Source organism: Chiloscyllium plagiosum, unplaced genomic scaffold (genome assembly GCF_037043375.1).
Source record: "Chiloscyllium plagiosum isolate Xiang-an unplaced genomic scaffold, Cpla_swu_hap1 HiC_scaffold_18, whole genome shotgun sequence".
Taxonomy (NCBI): domain Eukaryota; kingdom Metazoa; phylum Chordata; class Chondrichthyes; order Orectolobiformes; family Hemiscylliidae; genus Chiloscyllium; species Chiloscyllium plagiosum.
The window spans coordinates 69811207-69827991 of record NW_028270156.1 but is presented as its reverse complement, the minus strand read 5'-3'; the positions used below and the strand labels follow the sequence as shown (position 1 = coordinate 69827991).

The following is a 16785-nucleotide window of genomic DNA, read 5'->3' as shown; positions in this document are numbered from 1 at the left end:
GGGGTAAATGCAGAGTAATAGGGTAGGGGAATGGGTCTAGTTGGGTTAATCTTCGGAGTGTCGGTGTGGACCTGTTGGGCCAAATGGTCTGCTTCCACACTGTAGGAATTCTGTAATTCTATGATTACAGCGAGACTCTTGCTGCAGCCCAGATGGTGTCCCACTCTTCACGGTGCTCCATAAAGTTACTTCACCCTTTCTTTTTGGCTGACCCTTTCTTACCCCCCCCCCCCAACCGGTCACTCTGAAAGGGCATAAACCTCAGAGGTGACATACATGTCCTGCCAGTCTTTGTCATCTCCTGTGTCAATGCCCCATCGGTGCCTCCAACCATTCCTGCGTAACACTTCTTACTAATGCCCAAGGTCTTGTGTAGGAATTGCTGATGGAAGATGTCCAGTTCTCTTCATGGATAGATTGGGATTAGTAACTAAAACAAGCACGGTGGCTCAGTGGTTAGCACTGCTGCCTCACAGCACCAGGGATCTGGGTTCAATTCCATTCTCGGGCAACTGTCTGTGTGGAATTTGCACAATCTCCCCGTGTCTGCGTGGAGTTCCCCGGGTGCTCCGACTTCCTCCCATAGTGTTCAGGGATGTGTAGGTTAGGTGCATTCGTCAGGGGGAAATGAAGAGGAATGGGTTTGGGTGGGATACTCTTCGGAGGATCAGTGTGAACGTGTTGGGCCAAAGGGCCTGTTTCCACACTGTAGGGATTCTAAGAACTCTTTCTGTTAATGACATGTGGAGTTGGTATGTGATATTCAACAAATACATCGAAGAAATACATGGTACCCTTCCTGACGATCAGTCAGGTTTCTGGGTGGAAGATCTGACCTATATGCTCAGGAATGTCACGCACCCAGGAATCAGCTGAATTGAGCAAAGGTCAGAGTCTACAGTAAGACCTTCAGCCAGGATTCCAATGGGAGCCCCATGTGGACATATATATAATCTCTCACCTACTGAGCAACTTTCCCAACTCCCTGGTGAAGTTGAAGAGAGGGAGCAATGGGAGAAACTCAGTAAGTAAGACTCAAATCGTGTTCTCATTGACCAGTCATAGTAACTTTTGACTGAGGTACAGGACTTTGAAAGATGTTCAAAAAGCAGTTCAGTTTCATATCGAACTACTATATACCCCAAGGGTCAGTCAGCTCAGTTGGCTGGATGATTGGCTTATGATGCAGAGTGAGGCCAACGTTGCGTGTTTAATTCACAAATGACGGAATCTTCTCAACCTCATTGTTTGCTTGAGGTGTGGTGACCCTCAGGTTAAACCACCACCAGCCTCTCTCTCTCTCTCTCTCTCTCTAATGCGAGAGAAGCCCCATAGTTCTCTGGGACTATGAATTAAATTGAATTGAATTAGCCTCCATTGTCACATATACTCAATGAGTACAGTGAAAAGTTTACATGTCACCATTAACAGCGCCATCTTAGGTACAAAGGTACCTAAGTACAGCTTCTTCATTCACAAGATCTAAAAAAATAGAGAAATAAAATGTTCAACATTGCAGTAATAAAAGTCCAGAACCATGGTCTTCTAACCCAGAGCATGCTGGCACCTTGCCTCCAGCCTGCACCGGGCCCTGGCTCCAGACTGGGCCAGGCCTCACCTTGAGGATCATGAAGCTGGGGGAATAATTTCAGAATGCCATGCTGGGCCGAGAGGACGCCTGGCCTGGAGGCTGCCCCGGAAGGCTACTACAATAGGTGGGGAGGCCAGGCCGGGAGATCGCTACAGGAAGTCAGGTGACCTTATTTTTAGCGTCATAGAGATGTATAGCACAAAAACAGACCCTTAACCCCAAGGGACTAGAGTTGTGCCTGCAATAGATGACACAGGCACTGTCAACACAGGAGCTGAGGAATAGCATATAACTAAAGTGAAAAAAAGTGCAAAGGATAGTGTCGATCCAGAGGTCTGGGAGAGAGATTAAGAACAGCAAAGGAAGACAAAAAGAGTAAGTGCTGCATTTTGATAATGAAATCTAGCAAGGGATGTTAGTGTTAGGGTTTTACAATTACATTGGGAGAGAAAATGTTGGCGAGGGTAATGTGGTCTGTTTAAAAACAAATGTAAGTACTATTGCTTTTGAAAAGAAGGAAGTAGCAGACTTGTTCAATGATTATTCTGTATTAATTTTCACAGCAGAGGAAGGGGATGATATAACTGACATTTCAGGGAAGTAATAATAAGTTAAGGACTGGAAATTCAATTTATCAAGAGAACAGTGTCAGCAGTAAAGGTCGATAAATCCCTAGGATCTGATGATTTTGTGCCTCAATAATTTCCACCCCAGTGCTTTAAAGGAAGTAAGTGAGGAAATTGCAAATGATTTTGCCACGGTTATCTGAAGCTTTTCCAATTCAACAACAATGAAAAAAACCTGAATTTATGTGGCATCTTTAACATATCAAAATCAAGGCATGTCACAGGAGTATTTTCAAACCAAAGTTTACACCAAACCACTTAAGAAGATAATAGGACGCATGATCAAAAGCTGAAAGCATGGCTGTCAGTAGAGGAACCATTAAAATCAGGGATGCTGAAGGGGACAGGACAGGGGGATGCAGAGACAGTCAGTTCTACTATAACTCGGTAGTTCTGTTCTTGTACAATCCCGTGTTATAAGAAAATCACATAATAGCAGAACCGTTTAAACTAATGGGCTGGAATTGTGTTATAACCAATGCACACTTTAAAACTTTGCGCTTTAGAAACAGTGTCCCCAATTTGTCAATCGTGATACAGCGGATTTGTGTAAACTAAATGCGAGTTATAGTAGATCGACCTGTATCTTGGAGAGTTGTAGAGCTAAGGAGATTTCAGAGGTAGGAGAGATGAGGGCTTGGAGAGATTTGAACAGAAGAATGAGAATTAAAAGAGATTTAGGAATTGTTTCTTTAGGTTGGAAAATTGCAAATAAAACTCCATTGGTTAAGAAAGGTGGTGAGGGGGATTGTTGGTTTTGTTAGTCTAATATATTTTGCAGAAAAGTTATTGGAATCTGTAATCAAGGAGAGAGTGCTTAAGCACTTAAGATGTGGATTTTTAACAGGTAGGTTATGTCAATTGAAGCAATTTGAATTATCTGACAAAGTCACTGAACTAACGGGACAATGTCTGTGGATGTTATTTTGAAGGACATCCAGCAAGTGTTCCATTATACACTCTGTTATGCACCATTAAAACCCCTGGAATTGAAAGGTAATTATTGACCTGATCAGCAGATCAGTTAGGTTGTAGAAACATGAGGGTGGCATGGTGGCTCAGTGGTTAGCACTGCAGCCTCACAGCACCAGGGTCCCAGGTTTGATCCCAGCCTCGGGTGACTGTCTGTGTGGAGTTTGCACATTCTCCCCGTGTCTGCATGGGTTTCCTCCCACCGTCCAAAGATGTGCAGGTCAGGTGAATTGGCCATACTAAATTACCCATAGTGTTAGGTGCATAAGTCAAGGGGAAGTGGGTCTGGGTGGGTTGCTCTTTGGAGGGTCGGTGTGGACTGGTTGGGCCGAAGGGCCTGTTTCCACAATGTAGGGAATCTAGCCTAATAGGGGATAGTGATAGGTATGTATTCAAACTGGATGCAGTTAGTGCCTTACAAAACGTTGTGCTATCTTTCTATACTCTTCTCACTGCTCAAAGCCTTGTGAGAAACAAAGCTCACACACTTCAATAATTGCAGTCCGAGACAAAATCTGAATCAGTAGTGTCCTTTATTTTACTCTTGCAAGAGGGTGTGATGTCCAGTGTCTACAAGGCAAGGGACACACACACACCAAATTCAATTAATATATGATATTTATATAATTTGTTTTTTTTTTCATTGCTCCTCCCCTGTTTACATCTTCCACTTCCCTAAGACCGGCACCCATTACTCCTGTTTATCTCTTGCCTCATCCGGCCTTGTCTGTGACAGAAAACTTATTTCTGGCCTCACAAGGCCATTTGACCTCATCCCGCTGTGGGTCATTGTTAGGCATATTCTTTCTTCACCATTATCTACTCCCTCCATCTGTACCTTCCCCTACCATACTGATCCTTATGACCCTTTTAATTGGGGTTTGTTCCTGTGTTTCTGTAAAAGTGGGAAACAGATGTTTATACCTACTGTTTGTACAGGCGTATCTAGCTTAACTTCCTCCCCTCATAGCATCTTATCTATTCGCCTGTAATATCTACCATTGTTTTGCAGTCATGTTTCATTCTTGCATACAAGTTTAGCTAATACAAAAACAATTATGTATTTCCTCCACATAGTTTCCATTCTTGTTGACTCGGCTCTTGGCTAAAACAATTACACACTGGTGTGAGTTCATTTACTTTGTATAAGTAAATGGAATTGCAGAAGTAACACTATTTTTCCTATATCCCACACCCTCAAACATCCTACCAAGTAAAACAGCAATTTAATCGTACTGGGCATTTGCTGCCTCCACTGAAACACAACCTCACTTTTTGATTGGATATCTTAGAACCTCACTTTTTGATTGGATATCTTAGAGCCTTTAACCTTAATATTGAGAACAACTGGTCCAGATGGTCAGGTTCACCCACTGGTACTTGACCCACTTGGCCCATTCCATTTCCTAGGATCAATGATGCCTTGTTTCTCATTGAACTAGAAACATACTGCTGTTGACAATTCTCCTGAATATGCTCTAGGACCTCTTGTCATCCTCTGCCCTAGTCAATTACTATCTTCCGCCTCGGAACACTTCAACCCCAGGGCATCAATGTGGACTTCAACAGTTTCCTCATTTCCCCTTCCCCCACCTCACCCTAGTTCCAAACTTGCAGCTCAGCATCGCCCTCATGACTTGTCCTACCTGCCTATCTTCCTTCCCATCTATCCACTCCACCCTCCTCTCTGACCTATCACCTTCATCCCCACCCCCATTCACCCATTGTACTCTTTGCTACCTTCCCCACCCTCCTTTCTGACCTGTCACCTTCATCCCCACCCCCACTCACCTATTGTACTCTATGCTACTTTCTCCCCACCCCCACCCTCCCCTCATTTATCTCTCCATCCTGCAGGCATTCTATCTCTATTCCTGGTGAAGGGCTTTTGCTCAAAACGTCGATTTTCCTGCTCCTCGGATGCTGCCTGAACTGCTGTGTTTTTCCAGCACCACTCTAATCTAGAATCTAATTACTATCCCAGCCAATATCCAGAAATTAAAGTGCCTATTATGGGAAATCCATAATTCTTGCACCTTTCTGTAGTTTACTTAGTGTTCTATAAACTATATGAAGCAATTTAATTACATTGTTTTTATTCCATATTAAGAGTCAATTAGATTCTGTCTACTCTCTCTCTTGACATTTTTTATTCGATCCTGCCCCTTTCCATCTTTCCTGAACACCTTGTATCCAGGGATGTTTAATACCCTGTCCTGCCACTTTTAGAGTCACAGCATTGAATTTTCACATGTCCAACTGTGCCTGTAACTCACTGATCTTATTAAGCAAACACCCCACATGCATATACATGCACTGTAACCTGAATTTAGACATTGCCACCTTCCTCCTTACGCTGAACCCATCTAATGCCTTACTATTCATGACTCTAGTACTGTCTGTCTTTCCCAATATTCTCTGCACCTTGGTACTGCTCTCTAGTATTAACACCTGGATCCCTTTACCTTTTAAGTGCAACCTGTCTCTCCCGCACAAGTCCCATCTTGCCCAAGATCCCAAATTCCAACGATTTCAACCCCTTGCTCCGATGCCATTTCTCCAACCATACATTCATTTGCTCTATCCTGTTATTTCTATACTTGCATAAACTGCTGGGAGTAAGCCAGAGGTATTAGTAAGAACAACTCTTGAGGTTGTTCTTAATCATTTCCTATGGTAGCTCCCTAAATCCTGACTGCAAGTCACCTCTCTCTCTCTATTGTCATTGGTACTGAGCCATGACCATAAGCTGTTTACCCTCTCACGCTCTTGCACCTCACATGTACCTGATTGTTGCTGTAACTATTGATTCTCTTATCACTATTACTCCTGCAGTCTCCTTCATATTCTGTGGTAAAGCTGAACAGTTATGGCCTTGGCTCTATCTACAGTTCCAAGATGAACCACCACTTTCGACAGTATTCAGAACTGAATATATTACCTGCCTATTCCTCTTGACTGTCTGCTAGTCACCTAGTTCATCGCTGATGTGATCCACAAAGCATTCAAACTCATGATGCCAGCCGCTGCTCAAAGTTCAAAACGCTGCAGTTGATGTCACTTCCTGCACGTAATGTCATCTACAAGAAATGTCCTGGAGATCCCACATGGAACAGGATGTGCTCATGTTTTGCAGCTTTCCCTATTATTAGTTATAGAGTCATAGAGATGTACAGCATGAAAACAGACCCTTCGGTCCAACCCGTCCATGCCAACCAGATATCCCAACCTAATCTAGTCCCACCTGCCAGCGCCCTGCCCATATCCCTCCAAACCCTTCCTATTCATGTATCCATCCAAATGCCTTTTAAATGTTGCAATTGTACCAGCCTCCACCACTTCTTCTGGAAGCTCATTCCATACACGTACCACCCTCTGCGTGAAAAAGTTGCCCCTTAGATCTCTTTTATATCTTTCCCCTCTCACCCTAAACCTATGCCCTCTAGTTCTGGACTCCCCCAACTCAGGGAAAAGACTTTGCCTATTTACCCTATCCATGCCCCTCATAATTTTGTAAACCTCGATAAGGTCACCCCTCAGCCTCCAACGCTCCAGGGAACACAGCCTCAGCCTGTTCAACCTCTCCCTATAGCTCAAATCCTCCAACCTTGGCAACATCCTTGTAATTCTTTTCTGAACACTTTCAAGTTTCACAACATCTTTGCGATAGGAAGGAGACCAGAATTGCACGCAATATTCCAATAGTGGCCTAACCAATGTCCTGTACAGCCGCAACATGACCTCCCAACTCCTGTACTCAGTACTCTGACCAATAAAGGGAAGCATACCAAATGCCTTCTTCACTATCCTATCTACCTGCAACTCCACTTTCAAGGAGCTATGAACCTGCACTCCAAAGTCTCTTTGTTCAGCAACACTCCCTAGGACCTTACCATTAAGTGTATAAGTCCTGCTAAGATTTGCTTTCCCAAAATGCAGCACCTCTCATTTATCTGAATTAAACTCCATCTGCCACTTCTCAGCCCATTGGCCCATCTGGTCCAGGTCCTGTTGTAATCTGAGGTAACCCTCTTCGCTGTCCACTGCACCTCGAATTTGGTGTCATCGGCAAACTTACTAACTATACATCTTATGTTCGATCCAAATCATTTATGTAAATGACAAAAAGTAGAGGACCCAGCACCAATCCTTGTGGCACTCCACTGGTCACAGGTCTCCAGTCTGAAAAACAACCCTCCACCACCACCCTCTGTCTTCTACCTTTGAGCCAGTTCTGTATCCAAATGGCTAGTTCTCCCTGTATTCCATGAGACCGATCCTTGCTAATCAGTCTCCCATGGGGAACCTTGTCAAACGCCTTACTGAAGTCCATATAGATCACGTCTACTGCTCTGCCCTCATCAATCCTATTTGTTACTTCTTCAAAAAACTCAATCAAGTTCTTGAGACATGATTTCCCACGCACAAAGCCATGTTGACTATCCTTAATCAATCCTTGCCTTTCCAAATACATGTACATCCTGTCCCTCAGGATTCCCTCCAACAACTTTCGGGCGGCACGGTGGCACAGTGGTTAGCACTGCTGCCTCACAGCGCCAGAGACCCGGGTTCAATTCCCACCTCAGGCGACTGTCTGTGTTGAAGTTTGCACATTCTCCCCGTGTCTGCGTGGGTTTCCTCCGGGTGCTCCGGTTTCCTCCCACAGTCCAAAAATGTGCAGCTTAGGTGAATTGGCCATGCTAAATTGCCCGTAGTGTTTAGGTGTTGGGGAATGGGTCTGGGTGAGTGCGCTTCAGCGGGTCGGTGTGGACTTATTGGGCCGAAGGGCCTGTTTTCACACTGTAAGTAATCTAATCTAAGTAATCTAATCTAATCTAACTTGCCCACCACTGAGGTCAGGCTCACTGGTCTATAGTTCCCTGGCTTGTCTTTACCGCCCTTCTTAAACAGTGGCACCACGTTTGCCAACCTCCAGTCTTCCGGCACCTCACCTGTGACTATTGATGATACAAATATCTCAGCAAGAGGCCCAGCAATCACTTGTCTAGCTTCCCACAGAGTTCTCGGGTACACCTGATCAGGTCCTGGGGGATTTATCCACCTTTACCCGTTTCAAGACATTCAGCACTTCCTCCTCCGTAATCTGGACATTTTGCAAGATGTCGCCATCTATTTCCCTACAGTCTATATCTTCCATATCCTTTTCCACAGTAAATACTGATGCAAAATATTCATTTAGTATTAATAAAACTTACCACCTGTGAAAATTAGAACTCATTAGTTACTCACCTCTCTCCTTCTGTTGCCACTTAAATATAAGAAGGACAACGGAGCTGTTTTCGTTTTATTTCCAGAAAAAAAATAACGTTTAATTTCCTAGCACCCTTAACTAACTTCCAAACTTGGGAGGAAGGGAGACAAAGTGACAATCCTCACCAGTCAATCAACTCATGGTTTTCCTGTGCTGTTACAGTGCTTTATCCACTCTCAAACCAGTGTTACTTCAGGATCGACATGGTTTTGTAAATGAGAAATCATGTTTAACTAATTTATTGGAGTTATTTGAAGATGTTCTGAAGTACTGTGTCCACTTCTAGTCATCCTGTTATAAGAAGAATATTATTAAGCTAGAGAGGATTCAGAAGAGATTTACCAGGATGTTTGAGTTGTAAGGAAAGGCTGGACTTTTTTTCACTGGATTAGATTAGATTCTCTAAAGTATGGAAACAGGCCATTTGGCCCAACAAGTCCACACTGACCCTCCAAAGAGTCATCCACCCAAACCCATTCCCCTATCCTATATTTACCCCTGACTAATGCACCTAGCACTATGGGCAATTTAGCGTGACCAATTCACCCTAACCTGCACATCTTTGGATTGTGGGAAGAAACCCATGCAAGCACTAGGAGAATGAGCAAACTCCACACAGTCACCCAAAGCTGGATCGAACCCGTATTCCTGATGCTGTGAGGCAGCAGTGCTAACCACTGGACCACCTTATCACACATGGTGGAGTTTAGGAGATTGAGAGTTGACCTTATTGAGATTTATAAAATCATAGGGTAATTGGCAGGTGTCTTTTCTCTAGGATGGGGGGATTTCAAGACTAAGGGACATATGTTTAGGATGAGGAGAGAGATTTTAAGGAGACGTGACGGGCAACTTGTTTCCACAGAAAAGTAGTTTGCATGAGGAATGAACTTCCTGAGGAAGTGGTGGATGCGGGCACAGTTACAACATTTATAGGACATTTGGATAAGAAGATGAATAGAAAAGGTATGGAGGGATATGGGCCAGGAGCAGACAGGTGGAACTAGTTTAGTTTGGCATTTTGTTTGGCATGGGCTGGTTGGACTGAAGAGTCTGTTTCTGTGCTGTATGACTCTAAGTAATATGCTATGGATAAAGGGGAACCACTGGACTAACGATACTTGGATTTCCAGAAAATACTTGATATGGGTCCATGTCCAAGGTTATTGCAGAAAATAAAACTTCAGGGTATGAGGGTAACATGTTAGCATGGAGGAAAGATTGGCTGGCTAACACAAAACGGAGAATGGGCATTAATGGTTCATTTTCTGGTTGGCATGGGGTAACAAATGGTATGCCACAGAGATCAGTGCTAGGGCCTCAACACTTCCCATGATTTGGATGAAGAGACACAAGGCATGGTTACTAAATTTGCTGATGATGCAAGGAAAGGCAGGCAAGTAAGTTATAAAGAGGACACAGGCTATAAAGGTTAAATGTGTGGAGCACAATCTGAAACAGGTAATATAATCTGGAAAAATGTGAATCTGTGCATTTTGAAGGAGTTAAAAAGCATATTATCTAACTGCTGAGAGGTTGCAAAGCTTGAGATGTAGAGACATCTGGGGGCCCTAGGGTATGAATCACAAAGGTTAAAATGCAGGTACAAAAATTAATTCGGAAAGTTTATAGAATAGTTTATAGTTCAAAGATGTGTGCCGGTTAGGTGGATTGGCCATGCTAAATTGTTAATAGTGTCCAGGGATGTGCAGGCTAGGGGAAATTAGTGGTGGGAAATGGATGGGATGGAGGAGTGGATCTGGATAGGCTGCTGTTCGGAGGCTCAGTACTGACTCAGTGGATTGAATGGCCTCTTTCATCACTGTAAGAATTCTTTGAGTCTCTGAATGATATTGTTTAAAATGAGGAGAATTGAATACAAAACGTAGTGTGGTCATGCTTCACGGCCCTAGTGAGACCACTGCATATAGTCTTGGTCTCTTTATTTAAGGAAGGCTGTAAATGGATTGGAAACAGTTCAGAGAAGGAGGTTAGGCTTGTAATTCTCTAGAAGAGGAAGAAGTAACTTGATTGAAGCATGCAAGATCCTGAGCGGTCTTGACAGGGTAGAATTGGAGAGGAAGTTTCCTGTTCTGGCAGAACCTAGAATTAGGGGGTCACTGTTTCAACATAAGGGTTCGGCCATTTTAGGACAGCGATGGGAGACGTTTTCGCTGACAGCTGTGAGTCTTTGGAATTCTCTTTCACAAAAAGCAGTGGGAGCAGAACATTCAAGTATTTTTAAGGCAGAGGTAGCTAGACAGATCCTCAAAAGGTAAGTAGTGGGGGTGGGGGGGAGTTATCAGGAATATCAGGTGCACGCCTTGTGCGATGTCACCTGTGTACCTCTGTCTTAGTTTTTTTTTCACTATATGGTGTATATGTCATTGCTTACTATGATCTGCCTGGATTGCTCACATACAAAGCTTTTCACTGTACTTAGGTACATGTGACAATAAATACGTCAAATCAAATCGAATGTGGAGTAACCAGATCAGCTGGGATCTTAGGAAATGGTAGAGTAAGTCAAGGAGCTGTGCTGCGTGCTCCTAATTCATATATCTGTATCTCTAGGACATGGGGATTGGTAGCTCAGTGCTTATTGTGGTGCATTTCTTTTTCACAGACACCTTGACATAAATTGAAAAGGTTGCTGTAGCTAAAGACCCCAGAGCTGAGAGCATATTATTTATAAATATATATATATATTAAAAATATGTAGGAGTCTCACATCCCACCTAAAAGCATTTGAGAGAGGAGGAATGTTTTCACAAACATGACAACTTTGTTGAGCTGCAAATCCGGAGATAGCTGGAATTCTTGTGTCGTTCCAGCAGAATAACAGGCTTTTACTTGGAGAACGAGTGGTCCCGGATATTTCCTTTCATGTCTGTGACAGAGACTCCATTTCTGGATCAGAGTGTCACTGACCTGCTACAGTGGTGCCTTTGTTTCAATTGAAACCGCTTTATGTTCATTAAGGCTGAGGAGGCGTGCCTTAATGTGTTACAGAGCGATGCTTAATAGAAGCAATTTCACTGGCTTAATAGAGCATGAAGTGACATAATTAAACTCGAGGGATATAGAGCAAGTGATTCAGCAGATAGACAGATGAGTTGTGAGAACATTTTCATATTTAAAGCTGCAATATATTTTTGAAGTATTGTTATTTTAGGGTCGATTTTGGAGCTTGAGGGGTAACTGAGGTCGCTGAGAATTTCCTGGTGCCTGCATTCCAGACACTGTTCATCTCATAGGCACTGCATTTAGGAGGATGCTTAGGAAGTGGGAATCTCTTTGGGGCATTGATACTCTCCAACAAACTTTCAGTGAAGGTGACAACACTGTAGGGCAGTGCAGTCTCAAGCATATCTCCAACGCTGGGATAAACGATTTGGAAGTGGCACTGTGGCTCAGTGGTTAGCACTGCTGCCTCATAGCACCAGGGACCCGGGTTTGATTCCAGCCTCGGGCGACTGTCTGTGTGGAGTTTGCACATTCTCCCCGTGTCTGCGTGGGTTTCCTCCAGGTGCTCCGGTTTCCTCCCACAGTCCAGGTCAGGTGAATTGGCCATGCTAAATTGCCCATAGTGTTCGGTGCTTTAGGCAGGAGTAAATATAGGGTAGGGGAATGGGTCTGGGTGAGTTTCTCTTCAGAGGGTGGGTGTGGATTTGATGGGCTGAAGGGCCTGTTTCCACACTGTAGGGAATCTAATCAAAAAATATGGTTACACAGAGGAACACAGACATACTGTGAACATGCGGGGTCAGTAGGCAGGAGGATAGGTAGTTCTGTGAGCCCCCATGGTGTCAGGGTAAAGGACACTTTCGGAACATTTTGCAGAGAAGAGATTATGGTTCATGTTGGACCCAGTGATGTGGGTAGAAAAGGCTTGAGGTCTTGCATACAATGTTCAAGGAGTTAAGGAGGAGGTTAAAGAGGAGGATCTTACAGGTGGTAATCTCAGAATTGCTTGCAGTGCAATGCATAAATGCATTCACTAATGCGTTTCATAATAAGAGGCAGTGTAGGCTTGAGGGGCTGAATTAGCTCTTGCTGCTTCCAGTTCTTCTGTTCCCTAGCAGCACCAACGTAGTGTTTGTGGAGAACTGCCACAAAAGAGAGGATTTCAGATTCTTGGGGCCAATTTGACAGATAAAGGTGCTGTCCTAGGTTGCTCAGGCTGGGGCCAGTGTGCTCATGGGAATGTTAACTAATGCTGAGAGGGAGGGTTAGAAAGGAATACCGAGTAGGAGGCACCAAACAATGGGAATGAGGGAGAAGGGGCAAATTTCAGGCAAATCCACAGAAAGCTGCAAGAACTTCAGACGAGTGGAATGGAGGACTTCATTTATTCAAATACAGATTAAAAAAATAACAGCATACAGGAGGAAGAATTGTTGAAATGTTTATAAGAGAGTTTTTTTGATCGGCATCTTTCCAATCTAAGGAGAAAATTAGCAGCTCTGCATTTAATTTTGGGGAATAAAGTGGGGCAACTGGAGCTTGTTTCATAGGGACAGCATTTGGGAAATAGTGATCATAATATGATTAAGTTTGGAGTTGAGGTGGAAAAGGAAAAATCAAAGGTGATAATATCTTAACCTAGGAGAAGCACTAATTTCAGTCATTTATAAAACTCTGGTTCAGGTGGATTTGAATGTTGGCATGGCAGCTATAATCACGAAGGAAGAATGTAGAACCTCCAAGGAAGAGATGGTTCAGGTAGACACGAGACACATTTCCATGATGAGGAAATGGGAATCATCCAAATCTATAGTCCTCTGGATAATCAAGATACAAATGTTAAAATGAAACTGCAAAGACAGGCTTATGGTGAACGTCAAGTTCATAATTCAGTCAAAAACCAAACTGAATATAAGAAGTACATGGGAAGATTGCAAAAGGAAATGAGAGGCAATGAGAATAGATCAGTGAGTAACATAAATGGGAAGCCACATGTCTCCTCTTGACACAGAAACAATAAAGAGTAGTCAAAAGGAGGATGAGATTGATTGGCAACCGAAAAAAGAAGTCAAAGGTATGGCTGAAATCGTAAATAATGTTCTATTTACTGCTGGCAATGACCTGATAAAGAGTCTGTTAATTGTTTTATGTAAGAACAGTTTGCATTCCTCAGAATATTGGGTATATTTCATTTGTAATCACATTTATTTGTAATTATTTCAATGCATTTTCTCCCTTTGCTACAGGTGTTTAGTATATTTAGGAGGATTTTGTAAGACAAAGTAAACACTACCTCTTGTTCAACGTCCCACCCATAAACTTGCATTCACATAGCACCATGAATAAAGCAAAATGTTTCGAGGTGTTTGTCACCGATCTCCCTTGGCATAATGAACATATTAAACTTGCTATTTTTGGTTCAAATGTTGTGTTTATTAAGGAGCAGAAAATCACTAATAAGAGGGAACCAAGCAAAAAGCATGTGCGGTTCTTAACGAACAGCATCAGCTAAAGGTAATTGGTGATGCCTAGGATTAATTAGCCTTTAATTGGCTTCGCACACTATCTATTCACCATCATGAGACAATGCAACCTCAAGGAGACAAGCCAATTACAGTCACAGCAACCTGAACAGAGAAATTGATTGTACGTTGCATTGCACAATTGTCCAATTTTTACTCAAAATACAACTAACTCTTCATTTCATTGCTGTCACTCATTGGTGTCCTGCCCTGCTGTCCAGAGGTGGCAGGGTCCCTCAGTGAAGGGCTTTTTTAGAGGTCCTCCCCTCTACCACTGAGGACGTGGTGTGGAGGGTGTTACGTGCAGCAGACCTGTGCAATTTTAGCTTGAGCTGATTCACAGACTCCCAGTCTGCCCATCGTGCCTATGGTCTTAATGAATCCCAGTTCCACATTCGTACAGATCATGCGAGGTTGCAGCCCTCTTTTATCACTCAAAGGCGTTGAACTGAGCCTCAGCCTTTGGTTGGATTTCATCAAGATACTCTAGGTCTTTAGTAAACTGATGCAGACAGATTGGAGGCCACCCCTCGAAGATCTGGCCCTTGAGCCTACTCAAGGTATTCATTAACAGCTCCAGGCAGCAGAGCAGACTGCCTGCATCTCCTCCATGGATACGTGTCCCTGGAGATGGAGCATGTGTTTTCCCAAGTACCCAAGTGAACACGCAGGGGCTGGAGTTCATCATCTCTCCTCAAAGCTAAATTTCAATCAATTTCCTCAAACCATTTTCCTTTAAAGAGCTGTCTATTATTTAATTTCTTCGTTTGTGTTTCATTGAATGAAAATAGTATCGAAGCACATTTTCCAGTTTCCTCTGAGCCGCACTGTGGGAGTGACAGACTCTGTGAAGCCAGTTGTGATAATGAACAGCCCTTCCCAGATTCTAATGTAACATTGCATTTTCTCTGTTAAGGTATATATTTGAAAGCAGCCCAAGTTGGGTCAGGATAGCTTTAAGTTTCTTTGTGTTACCATCTCAGTGCTGCCCAATTATGGCCTACAATCTGCAATTTCATGTATGCTAGTAGCAATGGAGTGTTCAATGATCTTTCCTTTCGCAGAAGACAGTCTGGATGGTGACCGTGAATATGTCACATCCGATGTCCGCTTCCCATACTACCCAAGCGTCATCTTCGCCATCATAGGCAGCTCGGTGGTCTTCATCCTCCTGGTGGCCCTGCTCGCCATGATGCTGCACCATCACCGCAAGAGAAACAACCTGATTGGTCACGTCACGCCACCCCTGCACCGCCTGCAGCACCCACTGCTCCTGTCGAGGCTGGTCATTCTAGACCGCAGCCACCACTGCAATGTCACATACAGCACCAGCAATGGCATCCAGCTCACGCCCAGCTCCATGTACCACCAGCCACTGGCAATGGAGGAAGTACCACCCTCGTACTCTGAGGCTGTGCTGGAACACAGGTAGGGAGCTAGTTATCCCAACAAGCCACAGACAATGAAAGCTATGTTGGTTTCAATTATAGATTTCACTCGTTACTCACAGACAGTTGTTTTGTAACTGGATCTCCAATGGTTTCTGGAATGTTAACCAGAAAATACAGCTCAACATTTGCCTTGTGACAAAGCAGTCCACTCTGTCGCCTTAAACTCTCTACCACATCTGCACAGTGGTTACAATATGTGTACCTGCAAGATCAACCATAGTCAATGACTAAGGCTGTGTTTCAGCAGTACCTCCCAGACCCATGACTTGTACTGCAAATCTCAATTCAGGAAAGTAAATTGTGTACCATTCTGGTAGCCCAGCTAGAGGAAGGATATTATTAAATTGGAAAGGGTGCGGAAAAAATTTACGAGGAAGTTGCTGGAACTATAGGGGTGGAGTTATAATGAGAGGCCGTGTTTTTTCTCTGGAGCATAGGAGCTTAAGGGGTAACATTATAGAGGTTTATAAAATCATAAGGGGCATAACTAAGGTGAATAGCCAAAGTCTTTTCCCTCGGGTAGAGTAGTTCAAAACTAGAGGGCATAATTTTAAGTTGAGGGACGGGGAAAGATTTAACAGGGACCTCAAGGTGACATTTTCACATAGAGGGTGATTTGTACAGTTATAACATTTAGAGTTGTAGAATCATAGAGATATACAGCACAGAAACAAACCTTTTGGTCCAACTCATCCATGCCAACCAGATATCCTAACCTAATCTAGTCCCATTTGCCAGCACTTGGCCCATATACCTCTAAACCCTTCCTATTCATATACCCATCTAAATGCCTTTTAAATGCTGTGAATGTACTAGCCTCCACCACTTTCTCTGGGAGCTCATTCCATACACGTACCACACTCTGTGTGAAAATGCTGCCCCTAAGGTCCCTTTTATATCTTTCCCTTCTTACCCTAAACCTATGCCCTCTGGTTCTGGACTCCCTCACCCCAGGGTGGGTGTCTATTTATCCCATCCATGCCCCTCATAATTTTGTAAACCTCTATAAGGTCATCCCTCAGCCTCTGACGCTCCAGGGAAAACAACCCCAGTCTATTCAGCCTCTCCCTGTAGCTCAAATCGTCCAACCCTGGCAACATCCTTGTAAATCTTTTCTGAATCTTTTCAAGTTTCACAACATCCTTCCGATAGGAAGGAGACCAGATTTGGTCTCAGAATTGCCTGCAATATTCCAACAGCGGCCTAACCAATGTCCAGTACAGCTGCAACCTGGCCTCCCAATTCCTTTACTCAATGCTGTGACCAATAAAGGAAAGCATACCAAATACCTTCTTCACTCTCCTATCTACCTGTGACTCTACTTTCAAGGAACTATGAACCTGCAGTCCAAGGTTTCTTTGTTCAGCAACACTCCCAGGACCTT

General features: G+C 43.6%; 1 protein-coding gene across 1 annotated transcript in view; it reads left to right on the top strand.

Annotated features, from left to right (window-relative positions):
* ldlrad3 (low density lipoprotein receptor class A domain containing 3) overlaps positions 1 to 16785 on the top strand; it is a 63034-nt gene that overhangs the window by 41547 nt on the left and 4702 nt on the right. Inside the window, exon 5 of the mRNA XM_043706429.2 lies at positions 15015 to 15378. Within this exon, the coding sequence (XP_043562364.1) occupies positions 15015 to 15378 (364 nt within the window). The remainder of the gene's footprint in view (positions 1 to 15014; positions 15379 to 16785) is intronic.